We start from the raw sequence: 22413 nt of genomic DNA on the forward strand, positions 1-22413 counted from the left end.
CGTCACCCCAAAAGATCTGGGCGGTCCCCGTACATAAACTTAGCAGCTCCTCCCGTCCTAACAGCAATCATGGAACACACTGGAAGGGCTTAGATGCATCCCGTGGAGAAAGAGAGATTGTTTTTTTTTTTTTTCCCCATTTGCAGACAGAGTCTGTTGAAAGCACAGGCTACTTCCACGGCAAGGTTCCACATTTCCAGGCCGTCACTCATGGGGCTTAGTGCGATCTCTTCATCCTCGGAACATGGGGGACACTTTCCAGCCCTCAACTCAATAATGCGAGCATCTGGATAGGTGTTCAATCCCCAAACTGTGGCCTTAAGAAGAACAGCTGTTCCGTGGCTCAGGGGTGCAGCTCAGCAGTCCTAGCTGTGTCCCCAATTTGACTCCGAAGAGGCAGGAGCTGTCCTGGGTCTGTTCTCAGATACGCAGTCAAACTCATGTGAACAGGCCTGCATGGGGACCACCCACCACCAGCTGTTTCTCCGACAGTCTTCCTCCAGCCCGTGGTACAAACTTACTCACTGAGCCAACAACTTTGGACTGGGTGTCTGATGGGCAGCAGCTGAGTTTCTCTTCTGAACTCTCCTCATACTGATTCTCCCTGGGGTTTTGGGACACCTGAGGACTCCCCAAAGCCTCAGATACAGAACCCAGAAAGGAAGGGTGGTCTAGAGTGTGTGTGTAGGTGGGTTCTAGTCATTTCCTTCCTTTGCAGCATTTGCTTTCCCAGGTCACTAGCTGGTCCCAAGGCTCCTCTCCCAGCAGATCAGGTGGTATCCAGGCCTGAAGGAGGGCTTGATAGTGTTGGAGAGAGATTGTAGCAGGAGAGGGGGCAGCAGCCAAGACACCCCGAGCAGCAGTGTGCCTGGAGCTGTTCCCCAGATTTGCATGGGTCCAGTCGGGCTGCTGTATGATTCCATGAGAATTGGTGAGAAGCAACGGCCTCGGGGAAGCGGCTGCTAAGACAGAGCAAAACTGGATAGAACTTTCTGGGAAACTTCCAGGCTCCCAGGGATGCTGGACAGCTTCGTGCTTAAGAGTCATTGCAAGATGTAGAGAGGTTGCCCTGGGGTGGGTGGGAAAAGGTGAAGGTGGGATTGGGGTGAGGACAGGGGTGCGGGTAGTTGGGTAGGGGGCTCGGTCCTCAGTCTTTCTTTCTCCGTGGAGAATCTCACTCTGAACTTGGAGAGGCAGCAGAGTCCCCATCCTCGGGGTCCTGCCCATTGGGTGAGATAGGCTGACCCCCTTTCACACGCTTCCACTTCATCCTTCGGTTCTGGAACCACACTTTGACCTGACAGAGGAAGCAAAGGAACCTGGTCACTTCAAGGGAGGTGTAACTACCTTCCACATTGACGCTCAAGGAAGAAGGCTGCCTTCCACGGACCCCAGCTTGAACCTCCGCTTGCCCTGCTCCACCCCTCCAAAGACACCAGGAATGCAGACAAAAGGGAGGACACATCAATCTGCCCAGCAGAAAGACTGCTGGTCTGGGGACAGGGTCTAAAAGTCACCTTGGCATTTGGCCCCACCTCCTTTCATATGCCCCGCCCCTCCAGTGCCAGCACCTCCTCCCTCTAGCTTCTGTTACCCGAGGGTCTGGGAGCAGAGGCTCGCCAACCTCATCCACAGGCACATTCATAAAACACTTGTCAGTTTAGATAGCTCTGGTCCACATATTTTCTCATCTCAGCTTCAGCATTACCTGCCAGGTGGGCTCATGACCCTGAGACCCGGAGAGGTCAGGAGACGTGTCCCAGAGGTCACAGGGCGAGGAAGTGGTAGAGGCAGGATCTGAGTTTTAGTTTTCTTTTTTTTTTTTTTTTAAAGATTTTATTTATTTCACAGAGAGAGAGATCACAAGTAGGCAGAGAGGCAGGCAGAGAGAGAGAGGAGGAAGCAGTCTCCCTGCTGAGCAGAGAGCCCGATGCGGGGCTCGATCCCAGGACCCTGGGATCATGACCTGAGCTGAAGGCAGAGGCTTTAACCCACTGAGCCACCCAGGCGCCCCGAGTTTTAGTTTTCTTAAGCCACTGAGCCACCTAGACGCCCCTGAGTCTTAGTTTTCTAAACCAAGCACTCTGGCAGAGCTCCTCATCAACTGAAAGCTGCTATCAAATATTAATTATTATTATTATTATTACAATACTTTACATGGGTGTGGGTTGAATGCTCTGAGGGAAAGCCCCAAACAAAGGGGCTAGGAAGTTTTTTTAGAGGTGTCCAGGAACCACCTGGCGAACTTACTAGAAATGCATATTCCCAGGCCCACTTATTCTTCCTACAAAGTCAGTCTTCAGAGTTATGGAATCTGCATTTTCTTTTTCTTCTTCCTCTTCTTCCTTTTTTTTTTTTTTTTTTTTGAGTTTTTTATTTTTAAAGTGACCTCTACACTCAACATGAGGCTTGAACCCATGACCCCAAGATCAAGAGTCACCTGTTCCACTGACTGAGCCAGCCAGGTGCCCCTTCGAACCTACATTTTAAACAAGGCCTGAGGTGATTCCAGTGCACATTCAAGTTTGGGAATAACCGGATCAGAGGTTCCAACCCTGGCTGCACTTAGGGGCCCTGTGAAAAACGCGGACGTCTGGGCTTCATCCCAGATCAATGCAAACAATCTCCAATGCCAGACATCTGTGTTATTCATCTCTCTGCCCGTGATTCTCAGGTAGAGCCACATTTGAGAACCACCGGACGAGGCTGAGGGAGAAGACACAGGAGAAGGTTCATGGAGGAGTGGTGGGAAGGGAGGGGGGTTGAGAGAGCAGGGAAGGAGGGATGGCCAGAGGAAGGGGGGGGACCCCCACCCCGGACAGCACCTGCCGCTCGGAGAGGTCCAGGTTCACGGCAATCTCGTATCTCCGGAGCCGGGTCAGGTAGTTATGGTGAGCAAACTCAGCCTCAAGCTCCCGCAGCTGCTCCTTGGTGAAGGCTGTCCTCTCCTTGCGAGCCTTGCCGCCGCCCTCAGGTTTCCCTCGGTTCTCCTGGTTGTCTGGGGAGAAAGCATCCCAAACAGGAAGATGAAGCCGCAGAGGTTCCCTTTGTTTTGTCCTTAAAAGTCAGGGCAGCCTTTCCTTGTCTCTCTTGTTTTTATTTTTATTTTATAGTAAAGATTTTATTTATTTGAGAGATAGAGAGAGGGTGAGGGACAGAGGGAGAAGCAGACTCCCTGCCGAGCAGGGAACATGGGGCTCAATCCTGGGACTTGATTCCAGGAACCTTGGATCATGACTCCAGCTGAATGCAAACACTTAAAGTCTGAGCCACCCAGGCGGCCACCCAGACTTTTTTTTCATCCCCAAAGCACGAGAAGCTGTTCTTGGCTATTTAATAATTTCTACTATCCAGCTTCCAAACCCCCCACCCCCCGCCACCGTTAGACATTAGTAGTGGCTATAAATCTGTGGGGCAAGAGGTTCTAAAACTGAGGCTCTCTGTCCTCAGTGACATCACCATCACCGGAGACCTGTCAGAAATGCATATCCTGGGGCCTCCTCCCAGACCTACTGAATCAGACACTCTGGGGGTGGGGCCCAGCAGTCTGTTTTAACAAGCTTTTGAGGTGATTGGGACACACACGGTCAAGTTTACAAACCACTGCTCTAAGACCTCACTTCTTCGCAGCAGGGCCCGGAAGTTGGTCAGACTTGCAGGATCTCAGGCCCTGCCCATGACCTGCTGAATCAGAATCACATTTTAGCCAGATCCCCAGGGGAGCCGTGTGCACATGTAAATTGAGAAGTGCTGCTTTAAGCCTCTTTCCCCCTTTGATACCGGGAGGGGCCAAGTCTGGAAAGTTCTGGGCTCTGCGTTAGACACAGCAGGGGCTCAATGGCTCAATGGCTCAATCGCGGGGGAGCTAGCACCATACAGGTATTAGCCACTTACTTCTCCCAATAACTCAGCCAGGTGAGTTCTTGTACTAGCCCCACGCTGTGTAGACCAGAAAACTAAACCCAGAGACGTTTAAGCAAGTTGTTCAAGTTCATCCAGTTCGTCCCGCTGGTGGCTGGCAGAGGCAGAAATCAAACCCAGACAGTTTGACTCACGTGATGTTCAAGTAAAATCCACGCAGGAAGGGTTTACAAACTGTAGAGTGCTGTACAGCCCACGGGGACTCTATGTTCTCTCCCGCCCTGAGCAAGCTGAGAGGCGGCTCCTCCTTCACTTGGGCCCGCGGAGCTGGCTGGGGAGGCACGCGGGAAGGAGACCAAGACACCGACACAATTAACAATGCGGGCCACGTGTCCGGTGAACGGCTACAGGAACCACTTTTCCTGCCGGGCTCTAAAGTTTGGAAGTCTTTCATTTCATTGTCCTTTTACAGACCTGCAGGCTCGTGACTCAGAGGCGCTTTACTGAAAGCGGCGCCCCACCCTCTGCCCCACTAAGGACCCCATGTCCGCCCGGGTGTGTGGGAGGCGGGGTGGGGGTGGGGTGGGGGCAGAATCCCTGTTGTCTGGAGGCTGGTCTGGGGTGGGGGGCGCTGGGAGCGCTGTGTGGGGGCTTTTAGATGGGGTGGGGAGGGCAGGGAAGCCGCCCCCACTCTCCCCTTCCCCCCACCCCAAGCAGCCACATTGCTTAGCTGGTCGGGGAGGTGGAGACCCCTCCGCAGCCCGGGTCCTGTCGGGAACCTCAGCCCGCCGTGTCCCTTCTCCGCAGTTCCCTATCTTGCTTGCCATTCAGTCCCTTGAGTTCCAGTTTCCAGGGTCTCCGTCCCCGTCGCCCGGGAGCCAGGGAGAAATGCGGGGGTGGCGGCTCCCGGCGCGGTGTGGATGGTGGGGGGGCGCGCGGTAAAGCGATCGCGGGGCCCCGGCGGGAAACCGAGAAAGCGCAGGTGCGCGGCTACAGGGTCGGGGTTGGCTGCCCGCGGGGCGCGCCCGGGGCAGGAAGGGGGTGCATCCGATGGCCCTGGTTGTCTGTCCCGCGGGCTCGGAAGAAGACTGGCCCAGACCCCTCCGGAAGCGGGAGGGGGAGCGTGGGCTGGAGGGAAGGACACGCAGCCTCCCCCGCCAACCCCCCACCCCCCGGCGGGGGATCCCCCGAGTTCGCTGGCCTTGACCAACAATGGCCCAGAGAGGGAGAGCAGCGGTCCCGGAGCCCATCCCGGCTTGCAGAGGCCTGGCTAATTTCCCACCCACGCCCGTCGCAGGGCTCAGGTTCGCAACCCTTCCCTTTCACCGCCGAGCGGTTGTAAAACCAAGATGACTCCTGTCAGGGTTTGAGGCCTTGGATCTCCTCACTGGGGGCCTTTGAGGAGGTCACTTAACCTCTCTGGGCTTCAGTTGCCTCTTCAAGAAATTGGGGAAAATAAAGCGCCTACTTCCCTGGCTTACTGGGAAGCCTGGACCAGCTCTTGGGTTTGGAAAATGCTTTAAAGCGCTTGAACGAAAACGTGTTCTTCCAATTCTTCCACTCGGCAGGGTGCCATCTGTGGGGCTGGGATAGTACCCGCTGTGCTTTCTTGAAGGCTTCTATGTCCTTAGATCCATCTAATCCTTTCCACAAAACACGCCTAGGAGGAGGTACTATTATTGTCCCTTTTAGCATCCTTGTTTGGATTTGGGTGATAATTTGATTAATAGCCCTCTCTTTCTGCCCCCTGGGACGAAACTGCTTTCTCTCACTTGCTACTGCACCTGGCACAGTACTTGCTAAACGTTTGCTAGATTCTACTCAGTATCCAGAGGAGGAAGCAGGCTCAGAGAGGCCCAGGAACTTGCCTGGTGCGCACAGCAGTTTGGGCGGGGTTGTAGCACTGAGATTCATCCGACTAGAGGAGGTTCGGTGGTCAGCGCTGGCCTCAGGTCCTCCTGCATCTGGCAGGCTTAGGGCTGGCCCCAGGGTCTCCACACCCAGGGCTCCTGGAGGCTCTGTCCTGGGTTGATGCTCACACCCCCCACTCCCCGTCTCCCAGGCCTGTTTAGGTGCACATGCATGCCTGTCGAATCCCAGAAAACAGCCCTCCTCCCCAGTTCTCCACATTAGCCTCCCAAGAGAGACAAGAGGAGGTAGGGAGAGGACCCCTTTGAGCTGGTCTCAGACTGGTAACTGGGCCCCTCCCTGCCCACCTCCCCGCTCCTCCTATTGGGCTTCAGGATGGGAAAGAAGAGGAAATGGGACAGAGAAGCCGGAGCTGGGAAGTCAGTGAACCTGGGACATCACCCAGGAAAGGGGATGGGAGAGTGGCACGCAGAGGACACTTGTTCCTCATCAGCTTCTCAGGGAAGAAGCCCTCTCCTCACTGTTAGAAATGAACAAAAGGGCCTGAAGTATGGGAGGCTGGCAATGACAATGGAAGTGGACGTTCTGGTTGTCTTTGTTCTGCAACATAGTCATCAAGATAGGAAAAGAAGGATGAAGACAAACCAGGAGTCATTTCTGGCTGGGAGGAGGGCAGGGGTTAGTCTTCCTGCAGGCTCGTGACTCAGACATGCATGCTACCCTCCCAGGCTCGTGACTCGTGACATGCACGCTACCCTCCCAGGAGATCCCAGGAGAGTACACCTTGGCTCGGGTGCTTGCCTCCTACTCTGGGCCTCAGTTTCCCCATGGGTAGGAGCATGGGGGTTAGGGTGTGTCAGAGTCCTTTCCCAGTATGCAGCCTTGACATCCTCTTCTTCTCTCCCTATTTTCTTTTCTGTTAAGAACCCCTGGCCTTGAACTTGAGGCCCCGCCGGTTGCAAATATTCTTGTTTGGGGCCCCTAGTTCCTCCCTTCAGTCAGGTTTGGGGTCTCGCTGTGTGCTCTGTCCCAGGTCCTCTCCTGTCTTCCCAAGGTCTTCAGCTCAAAGGTCAGGGCTATGCCCGGGAGTTTCTGTTTTTGACTGATGTGCAAAGCTTTCCGGCCCCGAGATGAATGGAGGAGATGGGTCTGAGCAGGCTCCAAGAAAGAGCTCCCTGACCTTGGGCAAATCTCGCAAGCTCTCTGAACTTCAGTTTCCTCCTTTGCAAAACAAGAACAGCTACACACGCTGTGCTCGGAAGGCTGCCGAGAAGGTAAAAGGCCATGGGTAACGTGTGCTGGTGAGGCTCTGTCTGGAAGAACCATAAGAAGAGGTTCTCCTGGAGATGACCTTGCCAAGGTGGTTCATGGTGGAGGTTAGAGATGCTGCTTGTCCAGTACCACCACGTGTGTGAGAGGGATGCCTCTTCAACGTCTGGCCTTTTTTTTTTTTTTTAAAGATTTTATTTATTTATTTGACAGACAGAGATCACAAGTAGGCAGAGAGGCATTCAGAGAGAGGAGGAAGCAGGCTCCCCGCTGAGCAGAGAGCCAGATGTGGGGCTCGATCCCAGGACCCTGGGATCATGACCTGAGCCGAAAGCAGAGGCTTTAACCCACTGAGCCACCCAGGCGCCCCAACGTCTGGCCTTTTAATGGTTTTCCCTTCTCTGCTGCTTCTTGGGTCTGTGTCTGGTCACTACGATATCAGCCTCCCAGTGGGGGCATAGTTCTAGGCACGGTCACCAGCATGGAACAGAGTTCCATCCCAGCCGTCCTGACCCCGCTACTCTCTCAGGAGGCTGGGATGTCTCTTCCAGGAAGACGGAGGGAGGAGGCTGTTGCTCAGCGGGCGGGCTCTGGAGCCCCTTCCCGCCGCAGACCCTGCATGACCCTCCCTCCGAGCCAGAGCCGGCCAGCGGGTCTGTATTGGGAAACATATGCCCACAGCAATGCAAACAGGACGTATGCGTGATTGCGGTCTGCACCACGAGCTTTGACACCATCCAAGGTAAACGATTTCACAAATAGCTGTCAGCTTTGGCGGGCCTTCCTAAAGTTAGCAGACAGCTTTATCGGAGCTACGAGGAAGTTCAGACAGACTCTGGGGGACATGCCTTTTTGGAGGCCTGTCTCCTTACTCCCCAATTGTCACGGAGTTTAACATAAATGTCTCTCCAAGACCAGACAGAAAGCCACGTGCTGTTGACAATGGATCTCTTTTCCCCAGGGGTAACCGTCTTTGGGGGCTTTCATGTATGCTACAGAATCAGAACAGTAGGCATCATAGAACAGTTAAGTATGACCGGAAGACACTTAGAGCGGATCTCTGGGCACCTCTCCATTTTACAGGGGAGCCTGGAGTCAGTGAGAGGGGACCTCAAGACAGGGCTGGACTGCAAACCCAGATTTCCATGACCGGAAGCTAATTCCACGAATTAGGTTGCTTCCTGTTGCGTCCTCTTAACTACGATGCGGGGTAGGTAAGGTCCACATCAGCCCATTGAACAGAGGAAATGAAGACCCAGACACTCAGGGGCTTGCGGGACTTCCCTGGGACCAGTCCGGGGCTGCAGCCACTATGTCACACTGCCCTGGGAGGGGGTTGGCCAGCATGGAGGCTGTGCTCGCCCCAGGGGTGTGCCTATGTGTGTGTCCAGGGCGGGAAGGGGGAGAGGAATCCCTGGGGCATAATGTGAGCAGGGGAGACTGTGGCAAACCCTCTGAAAATGGTGTCTGTGGCTTCTTGGGCTGTCACAGTGCTGGCCTTTGACATCTTGTTAGTTCTAATACTTTCAGCTTCAGGAGCAGCGAAACTCATCGAAATAGACAGGACCCAGATGGAACCAGCCTGAGACAGTTGGCCATTTGCCCCCCAGGACCTCCCCAGCTTCCTTCTCACTGGGTCCCACTGAGGCCCACAAACCTTAGTGTCTGGGCCCCTTGTCTCTCCTGTAGGTGCCCGAAGAGCCATTGGGAAGGGCTCCCAGCCTCTTCGAGGAGCCCAGCCGCGGCGGGCTAGGGAATTCAAAGTATGTTTTCTAGGAGAGAAGCTGATTTTTCTGGAAAGGAAGTGCCTGGTGCTACAGTAGACTTTGCTGAGAGTCTCCTGCGGGGTGGGGCAGTGCAGCTAGGTGGTACTGAGGGGCAGTGGAATGGATGGGCAATGAGATGGGGTGTGGGGGGCCGTGGAATGGGGGAGCGGAGAGGTGAAGGCCAAGAGAGGCAGTGGAAATGGTGGGGGCACAGCAGCCAGCTTCTGAGCTGGGTCAGGGGGAGGCATGGGCAGCTCTGGACTTTGTTTGTGTTATATGTTCCAGATGTCGTCCTCAGCTGTCACCAAAGGAAGCGTGGGCTTCGGGACCAGGCCTCACTGCTCGCACTGTTCCTCCACCACTGCGTTCAAGGAAAATAGGGAAAACATGAACTAGGGGTTGGGGTTGGGGGTGGGGGAGGAATCCTGGCCAGAGGCCAGGGAAGGCCGGCTCCGAGAACAGAGAGGGCACTAGGGGAAAGGGGCTGCTTCCCGGGGTCTGCAGGGACCTTGAGTCCTGCCCTCAGAAGGAAAGAGCTACTCTGCCTCTGGGATCATCCCCACCTCCCTGAGCCCAGATGCCCTGACTTGCTCAAGCCAGAGGAAAACGCAAGTAGGGCAGGACTCCCGAGTCCCCAGCTTGGCAGGGCAGTAGGCAGGGCTGAGGCTCCCTCTCCCTTGACCTCCTTAGAGCCCAAGGGTGTCTTCGGTGCTGGTCAGAATTTTGCTGCTTTGGTGGATACTGACTTCCAGACTGTATCTGGGTGGGGTCCGAGAGGGCTTGGGTGCAGGTTTTGCACGGATGCCTCTGAGTTTAGACAGTGGCCAAGGCCTAGGGTCCTGATGGGGGCCCCAGTCTCTGCCTGACAGCGAGGGGCAGGAACTCTCACCGGGAGGCAGGAGGAACGTGAGTTCCTGCCTCTCCTTCCACACGGGCCACTCTGGCTTCTTCCTCGCTGGGGGTTCGGGGGTGGGAGTTGGAATGAGAGGGGCTGCTGCTACTGTGGGCCCCTCCGACCATACCCCGGCGGGCACTGCAGGGACCCTGGACCGGTGAACCTGCAGACACACAGGCCTGCCTGGCTGGTAGCAGGCTTCCAAGGCTCCCTCTGTGCTGGGGTCCCTGCCTTGCCAAGTTTGAGCACAGGCCACCTGGGATGCTGCCAGGACCAGAGAAGAATTTGAAAGGAAGAGGACTCCTTTGTGGGTTAGGGAACAACGGATTGAGGGGCTACCGAGTGTACCAAGTGCGGGCTGTGTCTTTACATCTATGATCCCATCTCGTCCCATAGCAACCCTGTGGGGTAAGCACTGCAATCATTGTTCAGAGAACGGGACTCTGAGGTGTGGGACTCGCCTGAGCTCACACAGAACGGAAGCCACACATGGGGACAGGACATGGTCTGTGTCTGCCCTGACAGTGCACTTGACTTTAGTCCCTGATCCCCGCCCCCTGCCCCGCCCCCTTTAGGAAGCTGCAGCCCAGCAAGCGGAGTAGGCATGAGTAGGAGTCACCCAGCATTGTACTCTGTGTCCCTCCGCTGACCCAAGTGACACGGACATTGTCTGTGTATTTCATTATCACCTCTGTTCCTGCTTCCTCTGCCAAACACCCCACTTCTAGTCCAAAAAGTGTTTCTCCCTGTAGGTATAAGATAAGCATGCAGGGATCTGTTTGTAGCCAGAAACGATGCTCTGAATGCGGAAGCTGGAGTGGCCAGAGGGACCCAGGAGCAGGAAAGCTTTGAGGTCACGCACCCCTGTGAGATGCTATTTCACGAAGGAGTTTTTAACTGGAGCATTGGTGCCCCTGTTTGAACCTTGTCCTTGTCCTTCTCCCTGTGCCTCTCGTTTATGGGCTGAATTGCCTCCCCCGCAAATATGTTCAAGTCCTAACCCCCAGGACCTCAGAACGTGACTGTGTCTGGAGATAGTATCGTCCAGGAGATGATTAGGTTAAAATAAAGCGCTGGTTAGGGTGGGCCCTGATCCAAGCCCACGGGTGTCTTTATAAGGAGAGGCGATCAGGACACATAGGAAGACACCGGGGATGCCCACACACAGAGGAAAGATCACAAGAGGACATGACAAGGATATGACCCTATGCAAGCCCAAGAGAGAAGCCTTTAGAGAAACTAAACCTGCTGACATCTTGAGCTTTGACTTCTAGTTTCCAGAACTCTGAGAAAATAAATGTCTGTTGTTTAAGCTGCCCGGTCTGTGGTATTTTGTTACAGCAACCTGGGTGGACTAAGATGCAACCCCCCACGCCCCCCCGAAATTCTCATAGCTGGTGTTTACCACTAAGGAGAGGGAGCAAGGCCAGGAGAGGTGCTTGGCAAGGCTGATGCTCACCCACAGGAGACCTCTCTGCAAATTAGAAAAAGGTGCCCTTTCCTCTAGCCCGGAAACACAGCCACGTGTCCATAGGACAGCTGAGCCCTCTAGCCGCCCAGCCACACAGCACCCCCAAACCGCCCGACCAAGGTTGGTCTCCACCTCACTGCTCAGCCACAGCTGCTATGGTGGCCCTGGCACCTGGGGACTGACCTTAGTATCCCATGGAGTCTCCTGCAAGAGTCAGCCCAGCCTGCCTATGCAGCTGTTTATGTGTCTTTCCAACCCCAGCGCTAGCCCTGACACTGGCTGGCTTTATGATCGAAGTCGGGCTCCCTGCACACGGTTTCATGAGCGAGACTAGAAAAATCTTGATGCATTTTACAGAAGTGCATCACACTTGGGGGGAACCCTCAGGCCAGCCGGTGGAGCCCCTCTTGGAAAGAAGGGAAGACATTGAAGGAATGAACCGTAGGCTGTCATAGAGACTGTTGAGCAGACAGTGCATGAGCTCCTTCTGGGGTAAATGTCCCAGTAGGTGCAAGGGAAGGGAGATTGCAAAGGCAAATCATATACCATCCTGGACCCCCAGACACTACCATTTTAGGGAAAAGGCAGCCATAGGCTCTAACTCTGGATGAAAGGCAAACTCATACTCAATGATGCAAGATGGAAAGCTTTTCCTCCAAGATCAGGAACAAGCAAGGAAGCTCCCTGTTGCTACTTCTCTTCAACATAATACTGGAGGTCTTGGCCAGAGCAATCAGGTGAAAGAATTAAAATAAATAAATAAATAAATAAATAAATAGCATCTAGACTGGAAAGGAAGGAGTAAAATGATCTCTGTTTGCAAATGACATGGTCTTGTATATGAAAACCCTTGAAGATTCCAACAAAGCAAAACAAAACCCTCTCGGAGCTAATGAATGAATTCAGCAAAGTTGCAGGATAGAACATCATCACACAAAGACCAGTGGTGTTTCAATCCATGAACAATGAACAATCTGAAAGGGAAATTACAAAAACAATTTACATTGACAGTGGCATCAAAAAGAAAAAAAAACCACTTAGGAATAAATTTAACTCAGGAGGTAAAAGACTTGTACGCTAAGAACTCCAGAACATTTTGAAGGAAAAGAAAGAAGACTCTACAAAGTTGAAAGACATCCTATGTTTACAGATTGGAAGACTTCATAATGTTAAAATGTCCTTACGACTCCAAGTGATCTACAGATTTGATGTAATTCCCATCAAAATCCCAATGGCGTTTTTGGCCAAAATAGAAAAAAAAAAATCCTAAAATTCATATGGAATCTCAGAGGACCCTGAGCAGCCAAAACAATCTTGAGAAAGAGAAACAAAGATGGAGGGCTCACACTTTCTGATTTTTTAAAAAATATTTTTAAAAATTTATTTATTTGACAGAGAGAGAGAGATCATAAGTAGACAGAGAGGCAGGCAGAGGCAGAGGGAGGGGAAGAAGGCTCTCTGCTGGGCAGAGAGCCCAATGTGGGGATGGATCCCAGGACCCTGAGCTCATGACTTGAGTTGAAGGCAGAGGCTTAACCCACTGAGCCCCCAGGCACCCACACTTTCTGATTTTAAAACACATTACAAAACTGCAGTAATCACAACAGGATGACGTTGGCATAAAGTCAGACATAGAGAATGATGGAACAACATATTGTGAAGTAAACCCTCTCACATATGGTCAAATGATCTTCAACAAAGTGGTAAGGGTACATGGGCGTGTATGGGGGGGAAGGACGGCCTTCAATAAATAGTGTGGGGAAAACTGGATATCTACATGCAAAAGAATAAAGTTGGACCCTCACCTTACAGCATATAAAAAAATTAGCTCAAGATAGTTTAAAGGGGCACCTGGGTGGCTCAGTCTGCTAAGCATCTGACTTGTTACTGGCGCAGGTCATTGTCTCAGGGTTGTGAGATTGAGCCCTGCATCGGGTTCCTTGCTGGGCCTGGAGTCTGCTTAAGATTCTCTCTCTCCCTCTGCCCCTGCCCCCACCATGCAGTTTCTCTCTCTCTTTAAAAAAAAAATAAATAAATAAAACAGCTTAAAGACCTAAGCATAAGATCTAAAACTATTAAACTCCTAGAAGAAAATATAGGGAAGAAATCTTCATGACATTAGGTTTGGCAATGATTTTGTGAATAAAACACCAGAGGCACAGGCAACAAAAGCAAAAGCAGAGAAATGGGACTACATTAAACTTAAAGACATCTATGCAGCAAAGGGACCAACCAGCAGAATCCAAAGGCAACCTACAGAGTGGGAGAAAAATACTTGCAACCCATTTACTGATGAGGGATTAATATTCAGAATATATAAAGAACTCCTACAAGTCAACAACAAAAGTCAAACAATCCAACTAAAAAATGGGCAAAGGACTTGAACAGACTTTTCTCCAAAGAAGATCTATAATTGGCCGACAAGCCTAGGCAAAAATGCTCAACATCACCAAGCATTAGGGAAATGCAAATCAAAACCATGGTGAGGGATGCCTGGGTGGCTCAGTTGGTTGGACGACTGCTTTCGGCTCAGGTCATGATCCCGGAGTTCCGGGATCGAGTCCCGCATTGGGCTCCCAGCTCCATGGGGAGTCTGTTTTTCTCTCTGACCTTCTCCTCACTCATGCTCTCTCTCACTGCCTCTCTCTCAAATAAATAAATAAAATCTTAAAACAAAACAAAACAAACAAAAAACCACGATGATATATCACCTCATATGGAAAAAAGTAGGGGAGTTCCTCAAAAAATTACAAATAAAATTACCATAGGATCCAGCAATTCCACATCTGGGTATATGTCCAAAAGAACTCAAAAGCCCAATCTTGAAGAGATATTGGCGCACCCATGTTCATTGCAGAATTATTCATAATAACCAACTTGGAAGCAACCCAAGTGTCTGTCCATCAACAGATGAATGGATAAAGAAAATGTGGTCTGTGCTAACCATGGAATATTATTCGGCCTTAAAGAAGGAACATCTGTTCTCTGCTACAGCCCAGATGAACCTGGAGGACACTGTGCTAAGTAAAATAAGTCAATCACAGAAAGACAAATACTGCATGATTCCACCTGTCTGAAAAATTGAAAGTAGTCTCAGTCTTTTTTTACATCAGTCTTTAATAATACTTGCTATTAGGGCACCTGGGTGGCTCAGTGGGTTAAGCCTCTGCCTTCAGCTCAGGTCATGATCCCAGGGTCCTGGGATCGAGCCCTGCATTGGGCTCTCTGCTCAGCAGGGAGCCTGCTTCCTCCTCTCTCTGCCTGCTTCTCTGCCTACTTGTGATCTCTGTCTGTCCAATGAATAAATAAAATATTTAAAAAATAATAATAATACTTGCTATTAAAATGCAAAGCGAGCTGGTTATTTATTCCTCATCCAATAAAATGGTACTGTCCCACATTAGCCCTATTCTGGCCACCACCCCTGCGAAGCCTCAGGCAGACTGGAAACCTAGAGTAGTCTAACTCTAAGAAACTTCTAGAACATAGATTGTTATTTGTTAGGCCTGGGGGAGAGGGAAAAGGTGGGTTGTTTCCCAATGGATAAAGGGTTTCAGTTTTGTTCTTTTAAAAAGATTTTATTTATTCATTTGACAGAGAGAGATCACAAGTAGGCAGAGGGGCAGGCAGAGAGAGAGAGGAAGGGAAACAGGCTCCCTGCTGAGCAGAGAGCCTGATGTGGGGCTTGATCCCAGGACCCTGAGCTCATGACCTGAGCTGAAGGCAGAGGCTTAACCCACTGAACCACCCAGGTGGCCCGGGGTTCAGTTTTATAAGATGAAAAAGTTCTAGAGATCTGTTGCAGGACAGTGTGCTTATAGTTCATACTTTTATACTATATACTTAAAAATGATCATGATGGTGAATTTTGTGTTATGTTTTTATTTATTTATTTATTTATTTATTTATTTGACAGAGAGAGATTACAAGTAGGCAGAGAGGCAGGCAGAGAGAGAGAGAGAGAGAGAGAGAGAGAAGCAGGCTGTCTGCCGAGCAGGAGCCCGATGCGGGACTCGATCCCAGGACCCTGAGATCATGACCTGAGCTGAAGGCAGCGGCTTAACCCACTGAGCCACCCAGGTGCCCCCTTGTGTTATGTTTTTTATCACAATTTTTATTCACTTACTTACTTTTCTCAAAGATTTTATTTCTCAGGACTCTCTGTACCCAACGTGCGGCTCAAACTCACGACCCCAAGATCAGGAGTCCCACGGTCCACTGACTGAGCCATCATTTTAAAAGAGGAGATTTCGAATACAAGATGTCGCATGGTAAGAAATCTCAGAAGAGCTCCTTTATGAAGTTATCTATTTAGGAGCTATCTATTTAGAAAATCAGGACCCGTTCTAGTGAAAACTAAAACTTGCAACTTTTTCAACAGCTTTCACTGAAATGATGTTAGAGACAAGCAGAGCCATACATTAAAAAAAAGAGAGGAGAGATTCTTGGAGGGGGGTGGCTTTTGGACTGGATAAAATGAGGGCTTCCATAGGCAGAGGAGTAGAAGTACGGGAAGGAAGCCTGAAGCAAGGCAGGACGGGTGGAGGTGGGAGTGGGGTGCTGTAGGCAGCAGGTGGGAGAAAGAAGCCGATTTGGGGAGAGTTTATAAACCTCAGAAGCAATTGCGGGTTCGTGTGGCTACGCGGAGGCAGGTGGGGAATCATATCTCACGGGGGAGAAATCGAGGAAGGGTAAGCCTGGGAAGGCACCCACGTGGAGGCGAAGGGGACAGGACAAAGCGAGTCTGAGGAAGGCAGGGAGTGTATGTGAGAGCACCGGCGCTGAGCAGGGCCGAGCCCAAGCACGGGGGCTCTCCCAGGCGGGGGATCGGATTCACCTACAGCCAGGCGGATCACGCGCGACCTTCCCTTGAACCCCGCCAGGAAATCACCGCGAAATCCCTCATTCCCATAAATTAAAGACAACCACGGTAGCGAGACGGATCGACAGATCGGGGGCAAACAACAGTGGTCTCGCAGCTGTCCCTGCCAGCAGGGGTCTTTAACACCCAAGGGCCTGGGGCTGGGCGTGTTTGCGGTGATGGTCTCCTGAATCAGTTCTGTGCTGTGAACACACAGAAGGTCTCTGAGTGGGAGCCAGGGACCCCCGCTCTCCTAGTCATTTACTTGAGCAAATCAGCTCCACTTTGAGTGGGGAATGACAGGGGAGCAGCTGGGGCTGGCAGAAGGAGAGGGGAGAAGAGAGAATGTTCCTCTTGAATCGAACTTCCAGTAACTTTCTGTAGCTGGAGCTTTCTCTGCCAGCCGGTGCAGGAGCCTTTCGGCACACCTCACCCCGCCAGCCTCTCCAGCAGATCTCTGGGTTCCAATCTCCTAAATGATAACTGGATTTGAGGACCAACGATGCTTGCAAGGAGTTCCAAGGTCTTATACCCCCGATTCAGGAATTCCTGAGTCAGCGTATTTGAAATATTCAGTTCCATTGACACCCCATCCCTGCTTCTGTTCTGAAGGCTGTTCTGGAAATACGGGCCTAATCACGCTCAGAGCTGCCCCTTATGGAATCCACATGCCAGGCACAGCGCTAATCTCACAGGTCACTGCTTTAAACCTTCACAGTGACTCTGTAGGGAAGGTGCTTTTGTTAGGATCCCATTTTATAGCTGGGAAAATGGAGGCTCCAAAAAATTAGTAAGTTTTCCAAAGTCCTGCAGCCCAAGGTTGTGGTGCTGACAGGCCCACTGGCCGACCTGCCTGTGGAGAACTATGGAAAACACATCTCTGATGGATGGCTGGTTAACCTTTAGAGACAGCTTAGCACGGTCCAGGGTGAGGCACGCGAGGCACTCACGTTGGGCAGCAAAATGCGAGTGGTGTCAAAACCCCTCAGTCATCAAGACGAATAATATTTTTAATGCAGTGTTTTAAGAAATCAAAATGAATGCAAACCAATCCGTGAGGAACAAAACATCGAAAGTTTAAACTGAGACTCCACGCGGTGGCTCGGGATTGGTGGAGTGGGTTGCGGGTTCTCTGTGGGTTTGTCTCTTGGATTCCAGAATCCTAGAGTTGGTTGGGGGCCTTGCGCCTCTGCTTTTCCCTCCCTTCAGGCTCTTACGAAGCTGATCTTTCCTACCTCCTTCCCCTCCAGGTCAGTTCCAAAGGAAACTCAGGCAGCAGGCGAGGACAGAAAGATGCCCATGCTGAACACAGAGCGGGTCTGGAACCCCAGAGAATGAATGAAACCCAGCTTTCCGTGCCCTGCCTGACTGCTGCCATTGCTGCTGCTCCTGGGGCCGCTCCTGGATCAGAACGGTCCCCCGCCCCACCTCACCCCAAGAGTTGCAGGACATTCAGTGGAAGGTGTCCACGTGCTCTTGGGATGTCCAGCTGTTTGACACATATGTTCCCTCCCTAATGCGGTGCCACAGACCACCAGCCCAAAGGAAAGAAGGCCCACGTGAGGCTTGCTGGAATGCAGAATGATTGTGCCTGAGCCCAGCCCTTTGGCCTGTGCCTTCCAGTGCCTCGGCTCCCAGGCCCCTGGAAAGGGGCTAGATGTGGCCAATGGAGGTGTGGGCAGAGATGGAGGGTCTCTGAGGGGTAGGAGCCTGGGTGGGGAGAGCTCTTCAGCCAGGCACACAGCCAAGTCGCTGAGAGCCCCTTGGTGAGGAGAAGCAGAAAGTGCCCTATCTAGGCACATCTCCAGCTGGGGTTAGGAAGAGTTGAGGATTTAACAAGCTGGGGAGTTAAAGGGCCCTCCTCTTAGGCTGTGGCCCTCCACGGTTGAGCACGGGAAGGGGCTTCTTGAAGCATGGAGACCAAATATTTCAAAATGAGGACTATGCTTGAAATCTGCTGAAGGGTGTGGGATTTGGGCTTTGAGGTTCAAGCTTGAACTTGATTCCAGGTTGCCAACTATCCTGATTGGCTCTGGGGCTGAGGGGTTTCCTGGGACCCTGGACTTTCCGTGCTAGACCCAGACAAGTCCTGGGCCCATCCAGATGAGGGGGGGCGCTCTCTAGACCCTGTTCTGGCAGTATCCTCCTCAAACTCTCTGTCCCCCCCGTCTTCCACACGTACAGGGCAGAGATACTGGTGAGACCCGTGGGCTTACTTCGCGCACAGGGTGCTACTGCGAGGAGCTAACGTGTGTTTTCTGCAGCACCTTCAACCCCTCCCTGATTGTACCTGTAGCACCTTGAACCCATCCCTGATCCTAGCCCAGCCACTGCCAGACAGACATCTGCAGGCCTCTCCTCCCTCTCAGTCCGAGCCCTCTGGGGGTGAGACCTCCGTATTCATCTCTGCACCATCCCCACCCCCACCCCGTCCCCTCCCCAGCCTTGGCCAGTGTTCGGGGAGGGGGGGCGAAGATGCTGCTTGGGACATCTGTGTTACACGGGAAGTGCTCTGCAAAGCCCAACGTGTTCTCACTGGTTGGTTGGCACTCTCATTTTCTGCCTGCCACTGGTAAGCCCTGCGAGGAAAGCCCTCTCCGGGTTCAGACAGACAGACTCTGCTCCGGGGGCAGCTGTCAGGAGGACACCAGACAGAAGGTGAATGGGCAACGAGAGAAGACAGGAGGGCCCCATGGAGAGATGAGGACACACGTCCCCACCACAGGGAGGGGAGGGACAGTAGCTGGGATCTTAACAAGCAGGCCGGCTCCATCCTCTGGCCTCTGGGGCTCTGGCACCGAGCTGGGCACCACCTGCTTTCTGAGGTCCAGGCCTAGCCCTTGGCTGCCTGCCTCCCTGACTTTCCCAAGGCTGGTGATCCTTCAGGAGGACCCCCTGGGGGTTGCCCAGACCTTAGCACGCTGAGCTGCCCTCTCGGCCCAGGTACCTCATGGGCAGTCTGTCCCCAAACTCTGCACTCCATCTCCTCCTCCCCCCTTGCCTCTCCCGTCTCAGCCCTAGGCCTGCTTCTCTGCCTCTAGGCTCCTGGAGACAGAGGGTCCTGACTCTGACACTGCGGGGTTCCAGCCTTGGTCCCCCTAGCCCTCCCAGCTCCCATCTCAGCTGACTCCCCCACCCAGTGAGCAAACCCTTTGGCTCCGGCACCATTTGGAGCCTGCCAGGGGGACTTGGCGGGGGGCAGGGGGCGAAGCATGACTCCGAGGCAGCTCGAATTCACGAAAGCCCTCTCCAGCCCTTGCCAACACGCACTGAGGCTCCTTCCCACATATCCTCTCAATCTCTGTGGATCTTATTTCATTCACTTGCTGGCATAATCTTCCTGGGGTGCGGGAGTGCTGGGGGCCCAGATGCAATCCCCGTGACCAGAGAGTCCTAGAGCTCTGAGTAGAAGAAACCCCATACTGTTTGCAATTCATGGTCAGAGCAGCTCGGCTCAGAGAGGGCCAGCCACTTAGCAAAGGAACGCTCAGCGGCTCCTCAGCCACATACCTGAACTCTCTTTTTTCCGTCTGGTAGACTTCTTCTCCGTCTCCTGGGCAGTGCTCCCGAGGACCTCGTAGTCCTCACCGGGGCCTCCTGTGGTGTCCACCAGGCCTGGGCTGCTGGCCCCCATCTCCCTGGAGCCCCCAGCTGGGCCCGGGTTGAGCCTGCGCCGGGCCTCTGAGATGGGGAAGTTCCAGTCGGGGGGCTGTGGGAAAGCGGGGTGCTGCTCAGTGAAGATGCGCTCCTCCCGGGGAAGGCTGTGTGGGGTGGCTGCCAGGCAGGAGGCCGAGAAGTCGGGGTACGCTGCCGCCGCTGTCGCCGGGAAGTCGGGTTTCTGGTGGAAGGAGAAAGGCGTTGGCGGATAGTGGGGCAGCCCTGAGCCCCCACTGGCTTCAGCGTGGGGATTTCGAAGGCAGCCCCAGCCCGGGGCTGGGGGGTGGGGGTTCCTCAGGCAGCTGCTGGCCACAGGATCCATCTGCCGTCCGCTGCTGTGCGCCTCGATCTTTTCAAAGTTTGAATTCTCACACTTTTTTATATTCAGATTTGTTTAAAAACGCAAAAAAAAAAAAAAGATAAATAAATACATAAGAGGGGGAAACGTTCTGCAGAAAATTCACCCCAGGAACCAAAACAAAAACCAAAACTCAAGTCTCTCCTTCAAGTACACACACGTGTGGTCAGCTGTTCGGATGTGTGCGCGCACACACCTAGGTCAGACCTCGCTCCAGGCTTCCTGCCCCCGCCCCCTACACAACAGCCCGCCTTAGTGGGGTCCCCTGGATGTGTACTGGTCGCCGATGACACTAAACATTTTCACGGTGGCAGCCCAGACGCACCCGCTGATGAGTGCTTGTCTTGGAGCCCGCAGCAAGTGGCTGCAGAGGGCTGGCCCTGGGGCTGCGAGACACACTTTTAAATCCTGCGGTGGGGAGAGAGTGACAAATTTCTGAAGTGAAACATGAGAGAGGAGAGGGAGGGGTTAACCAGCACACACACGATCCCCTCCAACCAAAACCTGAGCAGGGAACTATTAATCATCAGAAACCTTATATGCACATCTAATGGGATTTGCAGATGGAGACTTTTAAAGAAACATTGTCTGTATTTCTTTTTTTAATTTTAAGGAGAGAGAGAGAGCGCAGCACACACACACCACGTCTTTAATGTGCCTCCCGTATGCTATGAAGTTATTTTATTGCGCTGTTAACAAAATTCCCCAAGTCTTGGATTTGGAAAAAGCCTTAAGTTAGATCCAGAATCCATCAAGTGCCAAATTCCGGGGAGTGAGGCAGGAACTAAGTGCAAGAGACAAGTTTGCTGATTGCATTTGATTTAAAGGCCCTTCTGCTGCTGCTCGCAAAGAGGAAGGAGGATTAAAAGAAATCTTTTTTTGCAAGTCTCAGCGGCCCACTAGGGTCCATAGCATAAAGACACAGTCCAGAAAAAAATTATTTCTCTCTGCCCAAAGTGACATTCTCACTTTCTCAGTAACTTAAAAAAACAATCAGATTCTTCCTTCCGTTCTTTAACCCCGACTTACATGCCAATTAGCCACACTCTTCGCTAGGGAGGTTTCAAGTCGTTTTTCTCCATGGCAAAGAGAAGGCTCCTAGATAAGTTTCTGCAAGTTTCTCCAGGGCCCCTTCATTTCCACCCACCTGCTTCCCCTACCCCGGCCCCCGAGGCCACAGCTTCTATGGAATCTGGGGCGTGGAAATAGGAATCAGGGGGATGCTCATTCCCAAAGGAGTTCTCTTTGGAGAATGACCACGTGGTCTTCCTGGCCTGTGCCTGTCACAGGAGGACCAACTCTCCTTCCAACTGGTTCGTCAGTCTACTTGATCCCCATGCCCTGCTGGTCTCTCAGGAGGGTTAATATAATTTCTGGGAGGTTGACATTCCAAGCACATGGGCCAGAGCTCCCCTCCCACTGAATCTTTCCATGGCCCAGAACAGCGGGATCAGGGCCGAAATGGGCACGGACATCACTGCGTGCTGGTTGGTTCCAAAGATGCCAGGAGGGCCCAAGGGCCTCAGCCCTGCAGCCTGGAGGCTGCACACGCATTCTTCATGATACTGGCATTGGGCTTCTGGAATGGGCATGGTGTTGGAGACCAGGAGAAGAGATGGGATCACTGCCACGAATCAGACTCATCTCTCTGCTTTGCCTGGGGACTTAGCTGTTACACACACGTTTCTCCTCTGGACTTCATGACTCTCCTATTATGGGTCAATTAAGAATTATGTTCAATATTTTACAAATGAAAATGAGGCTTAGTCAGAGGGACACAGCGAAGAAAAGGCAGAACCAGGAGTTGCCCTCAGGCATCCCGTCTGGGGCAGCTTGACGCAGAGGAAGGAGCGCGGATTGTGGGCTTCAACAGGTGCGGGTTCAAATCCTGGGTCTGCCGCTTCCCAGCGACGTGCCCTGAGACAAGTCACCGCTTCTCCCCGAGCTTCTATTTCTTCTGCTGACATTCACCCAAAGACCTCAGCACCGCACAATATTCCCCCAAGAAATCCCCATAAAAGCACTGTGAGATAGGTGCTTTTCTCATCAGTCCCGCGTTTCAGAAGAAGACTTGGGAGCCCAGACAGGCTGTGAAACGAGCCCGGGGACACACAGCCAGGAGGTTGGAGGACCCAGGATTCTGAACCCCGCTGAATTCTGGCCCTGCTGAATGCCCACCCCACAAACACCTGATAATCTAAAGGAGTCATTTCTGGGAAGTGGAGCCTGAGAAGGTAGATAGATAATCACGGTCCCTTATTTGCCTATCTCTTTATCCTTAACTCGAGGATTCCAAAAAGAGACTGTGAGGGAGGAGTGCTGAGGAGATTGTACTGCACAGCCTTGTGCAGTCCCTTGAGGGGCTCCAGGCTGTGGGGGCTCTAGAAGAATCCACAGGAGGCTGGG

The 22413-nt window shown here is 52.5% G+C and overlaps 1 protein-coding gene across 3 annotated transcripts; it reads right to left on the reverse strand.

The window, feature by feature from the left end:
- Positions 1–136: 136 nt before the first annotated feature.
- Positions 137–20413, reverse strand: MEOX1 (mesenchyme homeobox 1). Of its 3 annotated transcripts, XM_032322080.1 has the most exons (4): positions 20333–20413; positions 19503–19830; positions 2826–2998; positions 1085–1297 (listed from the first exon to the last, which is right to left on the reverse strand). In XM_032322080.1, exons 2-4 carry the CDS (start codon positions 19624–19626, stop codon positions 1175–1177), a joined length of 420 nt encoding a protein of 139 aa, XP_032177971.1. In that variant the 5' UTR covers positions 19627–19830; positions 20333–20413; the 3' UTR covers positions 1085–1174. The 3 variants fall into 3 exon arrangements, with proteins under 3 accessions (XP_032177972.1, XP_032177971.1, XP_032177970.1); XM_032322079.1 differs by having other exon boundaries at positions 19503–20413; XM_032322081.1 differs by lacking the exon at positions 2826–2998 and having other exon boundaries at positions 137–1297; positions 19503–20413.
- Positions 20414–22413: the final 2000 nt, after the last annotated feature.

This window comes from Mustela erminea, chromosome 18 (assembly GCF_009829155.1).
Source record: "Mustela erminea isolate mMusErm1 chromosome 18, mMusErm1.Pri, whole genome shotgun sequence".
Taxonomy (NCBI): Eukaryota; Metazoa; Chordata; class Mammalia; order Carnivora; family Mustelidae; genus Mustela; species Mustela erminea.

Coding starts and splice junctions, on each gene's coding strand:
- MEOX1 (XM_032322079.1), bottom strand. CDS start 19,971: ATGGATCCTGTGGCCAGCAGCTGCCTGAGGAACCCCCACCCCCCAGCC. Junction 2,999..19,502: donor ACGGAAAAAAGAGAGTTCAG/GTATGTGGCTGA, acceptor CTTTCTCCCCAG/ACAACCAGGAGAACCGAGGG. Junction 1,298..2,825: donor TGGACCTCTCCGAGCGGCAG/GTGCTGTCCGGG, acceptor TTCCTCTGTCAG/GTCAAAGTGTGGTTCCAGAA.